This window comes from Sebastes umbrosus, chromosome 1 (assembly GCF_015220745.1).
Source record: "Sebastes umbrosus isolate fSebUmb1 chromosome 1, fSebUmb1.pri, whole genome shotgun sequence".
NCBI classification, from domain to species: Eukaryota; Metazoa; Chordata; class Actinopteri; order Perciformes; family Sebastidae; genus Sebastes; species Sebastes umbrosus.
In genome coordinates, this window is record NC_051269.1 from 4,745,776 (window position 1) to 4,756,639 (window position 10,864).

General features: G+C 39.2%; 1 protein-coding gene across 1 annotated transcript; it reads left to right on the forward strand.

The window, feature by feature from the left end:
* Positions 1-349: 349 nt before the first annotated feature.
* kiss1 (KiSS-1 metastasis suppressor) lies at positions 350-6,761 on the forward strand. The gene is made up of 3 exons (XM_037778986.1): positions 350-508; positions 4,923-5,048; positions 6,392-6,761. Exons 2-3 carry the CDS (start codon positions 4,955-4,957, stop codon positions 6,625-6,627), a joined length of 330 nt encoding a protein of 109 aa, XP_037634914.1. The 5' UTR covers positions 350-508; positions 4,923-4,954; the 3' UTR covers positions 6,628-6,761.
* Positions 6,762-10,864: the final 4,103 nt, after the last annotated feature.

Below are 10,864 nucleotides of genomic sequence, written 5' to 3' on the forward strand. Positions count from 1 at the left end.
CTATGTCATTTCGCAAGAACCTGAGGACATAAACAGAAGAAAAAAAATCTCTAATTCTTCAGTTACAGAAAATGCACATGTCCCTCCAGTGTCTATTTTTAGTTTCTATTATAAAGCCCACTGTGTGCTTATTGTCATGACCTCCAGGTCTTTGTCTTGACCGCGAACCTCATTCGAGGTCTATTATGAAAAGACCAAAGTAGTAACCAGACCAAATGAACCAGAGTGTACACATGGGAATCAACATTTTTGGAATTTTACTAATCTTTGTAAGAATTCTCAAATTTCAAAAGAAGACGTGGGTGAACAGGAAGGCAATGAGGAGTACTGGTGTAGTGTGTATGTGGGGGCATATGTGGGCACCACACACATACACACACACACACACACACACTACCAACCAGTGATCAGTGATGATGACGCAGGAGGTGTCACCCTATAAAAGAGGCCTCTGGCCCATGAGGGGGAGTGTAGGGGGTCTCGGTCAGCACTCGCCTTCAGCACACAGGTAAGATCACAGCATCGCATTTCATGTCCACACATGTTCTGTTTGTATCTCCAGGATGTCGTTGTTTCATGAATGCGGTCACTGTAGTAAAAGTTCTCAACATCAATGTGTGTGTGTGTGTGTCCAGAGGAACGAGTCAGGAAGCTGTCAGCACTCAGTGAATGACAGAAAAGCAACAGTGCATCTACGGAAGCAGCTCTATGTGGCTGCAATGTAAAGGCAACCAAATTGTTGAGTTGAGGGGTAAAATTTGTGTTTCATCCTTTGCAACTGTGCTAAAGTAAATGCAATAATTGGCCAGTGGGTGGAGTCAGAATAATATTGCAACCGACTGTATATGTCAGACAGGTTGTGTCGTGTTGTGAGCATGAAAGTGTGCAGCGATGCGAGCGGAAGCGTCACAGAGTTTATCTGTGCAAGGATCTCGCCAGCAGAAAGGTCAACGTGTTCAGTGTGAGATTTAATGATATAACATTAGGTTGTGTGTGATGGGTGTAGACAGATGAGCTAGAGAGATATAAGAAGTATAGACTTATGTTTTCTGAACATTTAGCCTGGGAATATTTATAGTATATATATATATAGTACTGGGCTTTGTTTCAAAGCAAGAGTGCCTCCTACACAAAGAGTGTCTTAAGAAGCTCTAAAACTTGCAGGAGGAACCAAAAACTACCTCATTTATTTTTATTTTAACATTTTATTTTTATGAACACTGATGTTTGTTTGTTAAGATTTGATATAGAATTAATTTAACAATTGATCTGACAGTTTATATATATACATATATTCCACTCTCCTGGTGGGATATTTTTAGCCTCCGAATCTTCTCTTTTATTTTTATGTGTGGTACATACAGTATGTGGTTTGTCACATGCTAAAATACAGCAGGTCCAATACAGAAATGATTAGAGAATGACATTCACAGTAGAGTATGAGAACCGCTACTGCTTCATTTTAGGGTTTAATGTGAGTTTGAGAGTACGATGTCTGCCTCCAGCATCAGATAAATCTCTCAAAGTTTCCTTTCTGAAACTTCCACCAGCTAACGTAAATTATAGAAGGCAGCCCGCTGAAAGCTGTTGACTGTTTATACTGCACAGTGCATGTGCAATGCCTGCCCCAAATTGCATGGTAATCCATCCAATAGTTGTTAAGATATTTTAGTCTGGACCAAAGCGGTGGACGGACTGAGTGGTTTGGCTAAACATAGATGAAAGGTCATGTGCTCCAGGATCAAGCAGTGTTGGGGAAGCTACTTTGAAACTGTAGCTTTAGCAAAGTTACAACTACTCCTCATTGAAAGTAGTTAAGGTACAGCAACACTGTGCTTCACCACCATCATGACCATAGTTAAGAGAACACTGAGATCCCGTTCTCTGTATTTTTCTGTTATTGTTGTTGTTGTTTAGCAACCTCGAGGGGACTCATAGGCTCCTACGTGGACAGTATGATTTGTTGGTATTAGTCACCCAAGAGTACAGATTGCATTTGGATTTGTGGTAATCATTTAAATGAGTATTGAGACATTAATAAGCTGAGTATGTAGTATCATATAAAGATATTAAAACAGTTATACTGGACCTTTTCTTGAGGAGCTTTAGAGGTCTCAGAGGTGCACACACACACACACATAGCTGCACATTCCAAACATGACCATGGACTTAAAAACAGGCCCTGATGAATTATTGATCAAAACATTGTATGTTTTTCATCTCTACGGGATGTGTTGGTGCTGAGGTCAGAGTGACGCACTCCCCGGCAACCAGCTGAACTCAGTCAGCCTGTGTGTGAGGACTCTACTGGTCCATGTTACAGAGCAGGGATAGTATATAGATTATACAAATACTCAGTCAATGAGCTCCATTTAGTTCTTTATTATTTGATTATGACAAATACAGCTCTGCTTTTCTTAAATTGAAACTGTCATCCACAGAAAAACAACTGTTGTTTTTAAATATTTAAAGGTTTTGTATAACAATGTGAGGAGGAGAGAGCGTTGGTGGGATAGAGTACCCATATCTCCGGACGCCTCCTCTTCTCGGGCTGCCTGTCTGTCCAGTGTCAAACCACACTCACACACGCCGACCATCTCCGCAACACTTCCAGTAAAGGAGGCAGTGGGCCGGGTCAATCATGCTAGTATAACCGGTCAAGGCCGGTGGCAAAGCGCTGTATCCATTCATGTGGTGGGGTGTGATGGTGATGGCGTTGACCGTCATGCAGGCGCTGGAGTTCTTGGTTGCTGCCTATCCGCTGCACACGCGGCGCCTGCAGAGGTGGTTCGCCAGCCTCTGCTTGGATGCCAAGAGGCACAAACAGTGCTCGGCTACCATTCGCCCCTTGGTAGAGAACAATGCGCTATTGGGGGTCCCCATGTAATGGACTGTTTTGTTCTTTGGTTTTAACATTGTAAAACTCATCTTTACATCCAGGAGCAATACAATAGTGTCCCCTGTTTTGTTTTCTACTGTTCCTATGTCTCCTCAGTCTCCGTCTTTCACGGTCTCTACCGTTGTATCTGCGTAACTCAGCCGAGCCAACCAACCTGGTGATGTCACAGGCTAGAGTACTGCAACATGGCGGCGCTCTTGCCACAAAAGATAAAACAGAGCTTCTTTTTTTCTTCTAAATGCTGACATTTGTGACCTCCATTGAGTCTGGTGCAAGACCAATCACTGAGACAACCTCAGTGTTCTTTTTATGGTTTGATGTACTGTCCAGGTGGAGACCTAGGTATTTATAGGACTGGACAATTTCAATCGGCTGACCCTTGATTACGACTGGGGAGACCTCCAATAATCAGCTCTTTGGTCTTAACATTCAGTTTTAAAACGTTTTTATCACACCAGCTGACAAATAATTCAACCTCTCTTTTGTAGGCCAGGTCACTGCCTTGGTTAAGTAGACCCACTAGAGCAGTGTCGTCTGAAAATGTTTGGATTTGACAAGACGCCTGACTCTGCCTGTAGTCAGCGGTGTAGAGTGTAAATAAAAAAGGAGATAAAACTGTGTCTTGTGGGGCTCCTGTTTTAGTTAAAATGCTGTCAGATCGTTTTTTGTTTTATCATGCCTAACATACTGAGGTCTAGATAAAAGATCATTTAAAACCCAAGCGATGGTTGTGTTGTGCAGTTTAAAATCAACTTGTTAGCTAAAATGTGTGGTTGAATAGTATTAAAAGCACTGGAAAAATCAAAAAACATAATCCTAACAGAGCTGGCAGTTGTTTCAAGGTGACTGTAAATACTGTGAAGCATAAAAAGTAGTGCATCATCTACACCCACACCCTTCCTGTACGCAAATTGTAAGGGTTCTTGAAAGGCTGTGACCTGTCTACTCGTGACCCAGAATAACCCTTTTAAAAACATTTAATTATGTGTGATCATGTGAGATCATTAAGACTACTCACATTGGGTTTTTTTAGGGATCGGAACAATTCAAGATGTTTTCCACATTACTGGCATTATTGATGAAGAAAGAGACAAAGAAAACAACAAATGAAGGACTGAGCACAACTGTTCAGCACAGACTTTTAGAGTGCCTGGATGGACACCATCAGGGCCTGCTGCCTTGTTAGAATTCAGGTGCCATAAAGGTCCCATATTGTAAAAAGTGACATTTTCGGGGCTTTTATATTATAAAGCAGGTTTAAGTTCTATATAAATACTGTGAAAGTATCCACAGAGAAATACACATAGCCCTTATACAGAAACTGAGCTTTTGAAACAAGCCGTCAGGATTTCTGTCCATTTGTGATGTCACAAATCTACAATATTTAGACCATTTCACAGTTTTAAACATAAATATTTTAAATGGGTCCCAATTTATTTCCGGTTGCAGTGTATGTGAATGACATCAGCTGACAGGAAGTAAACATGGACCCAAGCTGTTGCCTAGCAACGCAATTCCATTGAAATGTACTAAAATGGAGTGTTTCAGACAGAGGGTAAATCCAGCTATATCCAAGCAGACGGTATGAGGAAAATAAAGTTTTTTTTTAAACATTAAAGCATGTAAACATGTTCTAGTAGAAACCTTAAATACAAGTATGAACCTGAAAATGAGTATGATATGTACCCTTTAACTGCTGTCGAACCTCATCAACACCAATAACAACGTTTGCTACCCTACAGACTAACCACCACTGGTATTATCCATCCATCCATCTGCAACCGCTTATCCCGTTAGGGGTCGCGGGGGGGCTGGAGCCGATACCAGCCGACATTGGGCGAAGGCGGGGTACACCCTGGACAGGTCGCCAGTCCATCACAGGGCTGACACATAGAGACAGACAACCATTCACACTCACATTCACACCTACTGGCAATTTAGAGTCAACAATTAACCTAACCTGCTTGTCTTTGGACCACTGATATTAATCACATTTTAATCTTTATTTTCTGTCTGCTTGCAGAGGAAATTCAGCAGCTCTAACATACAGACGTCATGATGCCACGACTCATCGTTGCTCTGATGATGGCGGCTTTGTCAACGGAGGTCTACATCACCAGCGGTTTGACATCCACCTACTACAGTGAAGGTACAGTCAGAGTTCAGGAGGCTTTAAAGGCTTCCTGCAGATACAGAACCTTGGGTTAGACTCTGTCCTCATGTCAGCGCAACAATAGCAGTTGCAGTCGTCAGTGTCTACACTGAACATGTTCAGCTGCTGCCAGTGCCGCAACCAGCGTAAAATGGAAGTACATGGGTCAGGTTATACTTGATCAGAACTAGGTGAAGTAAACTAAATCAACTAAATCAAAAGTGGGGAGACGTAATATAGTTTATATGTGGGCATAACGACACAAATGGGTTCTACTGTACATGTGAAATGTAACACAAATACTTGTGATAAACAATGAAAAAAGAGATACAGCTGACCAATCACTGATCAATTCACTGCTATGAAGTGGGTGTGTGATGTCAGATTGTCGGTTTTAGGAAAGAAAAAAATGGTTTGGAACAGCGCCCCGTAATGTGCCGTTGGAAAGGTGTGGGGAACAGACTCCACCATCCGACGAGCACTTTTGAAGAAGCATACCTGTTTTATCATAAACAGTTTAATTAGCTTTTTTTGTGTACTTTAAAATATCAACAATGAGCTGGATGACAATTTTATGATTTGTAGATTGCATTTGGAAGGCATAACAAAATTGAAAGTACTTTTAATGTTATCTTAAATTATTTTGCTTAAGGTGTTACTCCACACAGTTCAACATTTTTGGAGAAAATAATTGCATAAATCTTAGTGTAAGGATGTGATCATTTTAGATGAGATCAAGTTGCAAAGCTACATAAAATTGTAGAAAATGTTCTTTTTAGTTTGCTTAATTAGCACATTTCATGTTTGAATTCAATTCAGTTGTTTTGCTACATGTTTAGTTTTATTTAAATTCACACATTTTTAAGTAATTCTTACATAAAAACAATAGTGAATGAGTCAGTTGTCATTTGATGAAGTCAGAATATGGTCTCCCAAAACGCTGGTTCCTGCACTTCCCATAATGCAACTTGATACAGTCTTTTGTGAGACTCTTCCCGCCTGGTAAATACCCTCCTCTTTCAAACTCCACGCCTCCAGTTTGCAACACAGACTTGTAAAAAAGCTCCTCCAGAGCCACAGACATTGTACAACTGAAAGATGTTTAATTTACCACTTTGGTAAAATTAATTTTTCAATTAAATTTTGTTTCAATTGACAAGTTATTGACTGTGCTTTTACAACTTATTTGAATTATTTTTCTGGCTGTGTTAACTCTTTCCTGCCTTCAGTTATACTGTGTCTTATCATCTTTACAATCTTAGTCATAAAAGCATTTATGAATAAGTTGAGTATGTCAAAAAAGGCGCAAGTCAGAGATCTTTATCTTGTTTGTTGTTCAGATCAGGAAATACTCAAAGCCCTGAGAGATTTAAGCCATGCATCACTACCACCATCAGTAAAGAGTTCTGGGAATTTACCTGCTGACGAGGTCCATTCAGCTGATGGAAAGTTTCCCAGAGCAGGATGGTGGATCTCAAAGGTGGTTCTCCCCCAGACTATCAAGAAGCGTCAAGATGTGTCCTCATACAACCTCAACTCCTTTGGTCTACGTTACGGAAAACGACAGGAAACCTGATGTCTGTTGTTATTCTCTGTTAGATCTGATATTTGCATTGATTGTATTTGAAATTAATTTGTACATTCAGAGTGGGGAAATCAAATAAACATGTAACTGTGAAAGAGACAATAAAAAAAAACAATTAAAGATTATTAAAGGATCTGTTTCCTTTGTGTGACCCTATACAGAACAAAGCGGGAACTAGAGTGGACACTTCAGAACTAGATTCAAGCAACTGGGACATATGGTTTACAAAAGTACCATTTTATAACATTTCTTATGACATCTAACAAAACAGTTATTTCCTTCTTTTTAGTTCGTTCTCCTATGAATGTCCAGCAACACATGTCAATTTCCACCTGTTACATGCATACAGTCTTTTCAAAATAAACTTCCGTCTTCACAGAAAATAGCTTCCTTCAGTTTAGGCAACAAAACTACTTAGTTAGGTTTAGGAAAAGATCGACTTGGTTAGGATAAGGCAACAAAAATGACTTGGTTAGGTTTAGGAAAAGATCAACGTGGTTAGGATTAGGCAACAAAACTACTTAGTTAGGTTTTGGAAAAGGTCGACTTGGTTAGGATTAGGCAACAAAACTACTTAGTTAGGTTTAGGAAAAGATCAACGTGGTTAGGTTTAGGCAACAAAACTACTTAGTTAGGTTTATGAAAAGATCGACTTGGTTAGGATTAGGCAACAAAATTACTTAGTTGGGAGTGAGACCGGGTTGTTTTGTTAGATTTAGCAACAAAAACAACACTGTTAGGGTGACGGAAGGAGCATGGTTGGGGATAAAATGACCACTTCATTAACATGAGAGGACCTTCATCGTCATGGTTACAAAAATAACCACTGGGTTATGATTAGAGAATGAATGGTTAAAAGAAACAAATGATGACTGTCATATAGAAAACAGAAAATGAACAGTGGTCTCTTGTGTTAAAGTCTAATGTCCTGTTGACCCGTTCACCCGCCCAAACTGCCAAAATGTGATATCTCCAGACTTCCTTTTCTGCTCCTGAGAGTCATAATTACTACGATAATGCTTGTCAATTGAATATAAAACATATATGGTTTTTGGGGCATTTCTTGAAATGATTGACACTCTTGATTTTGGGGGAGCAGATGAGACACTTTTAGACCCGATAAAAATGCATCTTCGTCATGTGTATTTAATCTCTAAAATGTCCTCTTTCATCCTGTGTGGTAAACCACAACTTTCCACTCAGGCAAAAAGTTTGACTGGTTTCCTGTCGGTTTGCCCTTAGCTCAGCAGCACGAAGCATTTACTTTTGAGTTGATGTAGATAATAATTAGACTTAAGAAGCTCAAGAATCAGATATACTTGACTTAACACACTCAAACAAATAATTGAATACAAATATTAATCATTACGGAGTCTGGATCTGCAAAATAAGAAAATGAACAGCTGTCTTGTGAAACTCTGCATATTTCTGTCTCTTACAGTAGAGGGTAAGTGACTTGGATTTTACTTGACTTTTTCATTAAAATAGACAGATAACTGTTATTTCTATGAAGCTATCTGTGTATTTATGCTTGACGGGAAAAAAAAGGCCAACGCCCCCCAAAAAATTCTAAACCTCGTATTCACTGATTGATTTGATTTAATTGAAAAATCTAATTTGTAATTTTCCAAAAATACATCCAACATTGCAATCCATAATCAATATGGATGGACTCCATATACATTCTATTTTACAAGTGCATTGTTCTTAAGAATATATAAACAATTTGATCAGTGAACGTTGCATACCAAATTCATTATTTTCATCTGGGAATGTTAATAAGCATTAAAAATAAATGCTACCTTATTCTATTTAGTCCATTATGTTTATACACCAACTCTGACAGCCGTGATAAATAGATCATTTGTCTTTAAAGGTCCCATATCGTGCTCATTATCAGGTTCATACTTTTATTTTGTGTTTTTACTAGAACATGTTAACATGCTGTAATGTTAAAAAGAACCCTTTATTTTCCTCATACTGTCTGCTTGAATATTCCTGTATTCACCTTCTGTCTGAAACGCTCTGTTTATGCTCATTTGAACGGAATGGCAACGGAATTGCGTTGCTAGGCAACAGTTTGGGTCCATGTTTACTTCCTGTCAGCTGATGTCATTTACATACACTGCAACCGAAAATAAACTGGGACACATTAAGAATGTTTACGCTTAAAACCATGTAATGGTCTAAATATTGTATATTTGTGACATCACAAATGGACAGAAATCCTGATGGCTTGTTTCATACGCATCATTTTAGAATACGGGCTGTGTGTATTTCTCTGTATATTGAACGTTTCAATACTTTCACAGTATTCATAAAGCACTTAAACCTGCTTTATAATATAACAGACATGACAATGTCACTTTTTACAATATGGGACCTTTAAGCTATCAGGACCAGGTGCACCTTCCTAGTCCATTTGGTGAACTGCTCATGAGGCTTCTTCGATAGCAGAAAAGGAAAATGGTTTACATTGAGAGGAGATGCTAATTCCCCCTAGACCCATGAATTCATATGTTGCCTCACAAATCTGAAGTATCCATCGTGTCAGGATCACTCTGTCTCTTTTTATATCAAGCCTGCAAGATCATATAACTCCATTGCATCACATTTCTCTCTTCTCTCTGGGGCGGCTGTGGCTGCGAGGTAGAAAAACTAAACTCGGATAGTTGGCGGTTCGATCCCCGGCTCCTCCAGTCCACATGTCGAAGTCTCATGTCTTGAGCAAGATACTGAACCCCACATTGCTCCCGAAGGCTGAGCCATCGGTGTGTGAATGAGTATTTAGATTAGATCCTGATGGGCAAAGTTGGCAGCCTCTGCCATCAGTGTATGAATGTGAATGCTGACATGTAGTGTAAAGGCGCTATGTAAATGCAAGACCATTTACCATTCTCTCTTTACTTCTCACCCCTTGTATTGATCCTCAGTCTTCAATATATCTAATTTATCACAGTCCGACTTAATTTTTCTTGCACAGACGACACCGCTAGGACTGTTTCTGTCCGTCTCTAGTCTCGCTTAACAATGACTTTGTCGGTTCGTAACATTAAGACCGTTATCAGTTTTGACTGATCATTCTTGAACATGTCTACGCTGATGCTTTGGGATTTGAGTGAACACCAATTTGACAAACCTCTCCGTACCTCTGTGATGTCTCATTAAGATGTCTGTCACTCAGGTTCAGCTTTACAGTTCTGTGTCTGAACCTGCTTTCTCTCCTTAAAGAAATGACTTTCATGCACTTTTTTTTTGGAGTTATGTAACCCCATGAACATGTACTGCCAGTTTGATCACCCCTCCATGCCTCTGTCTTCACAACTGGATAAAATGGATATCTCTGTCACACTCCTCCGATACCACACTAGCTGATCAGCCACGTAAATCACGATTGGTAATACATCGGAACTTCAAATTTCTAGCTTCTGAGAAAGTTTCAATGTGGCCTTGGATGTTATCTCACTCAGTGCTTGAAGTGGAAAAACAAAGTGCCAGAACGCCCCTTAATTCACATGTTGACGTGCGTGTCGGCCGATATCAGCAATCACTACATTCTGTATTTCGTCAGTGTACAAAATGTACTTGGAGATATGTATTGGGTTTGGGGGAAAACACTTTATAATAACCATCATTAATAAATGGTAAAATTGGTAGTTAATTAAACTTCAGTTAATAGTTATTTTACTGCTAACCGTCTGAAGCCAGCCGTGTCCCCTGAAAATTATGTTCAGATACAACTAAATTACATTCTCAATTATGTTTGGAAGGAAAGGTATTTTGTCATTTGTCTTTTACATATCATAAATATATTTGTAAGGCCGCAGCGAGTGATGTAGTACAACGAGCGACGCGCCGAGCAGGCGATGTAATATATTAAGCGTATGAATGAAAGTTACACTGAAAAAAAACATTATTGAATAATAACGTATATAACAAATGAGAAAGTCCACTATTGATTTTGTTTTTAAGTCATTTTAAGCCAAACAATTATGTTATTTTTTTTACTAAACCAAACCCAGTAGTTTTTTTGCATGTTCATTTGGTTTTGTTTAAAATAACGCCATAATCACGTGTTTAAAACAGTTTAAAAGGGTTTCCCTCAAAACATACTTTGGTTGTCTGAAACTGTACAGGAGTATCTATCCCTGACTGAATGTCGACGAACGCTACATATCCCAACACCCTCTTAAACTGTATCATAGCAATATTTTGGACAGGAAAATAT

What these genes read in the sequence shown, in the direction of transcription:
- kiss1 (XM_037778986.1), top strand. Translation starts at nt 4,955, where the DNA reads ATGATGCCACGACTCATCGTTGCTCTGATGATGGCGGCTTTGTCAACG. An exon ending in ATCCACCTACTACAGTGAAG is followed by an intron (nt 5,049 to 6,391) that starts GTACAGTCAGAG and finishes TTTGTTGTTCAG; the next exon opens with ATCAGGAAATACTCAAAGCC.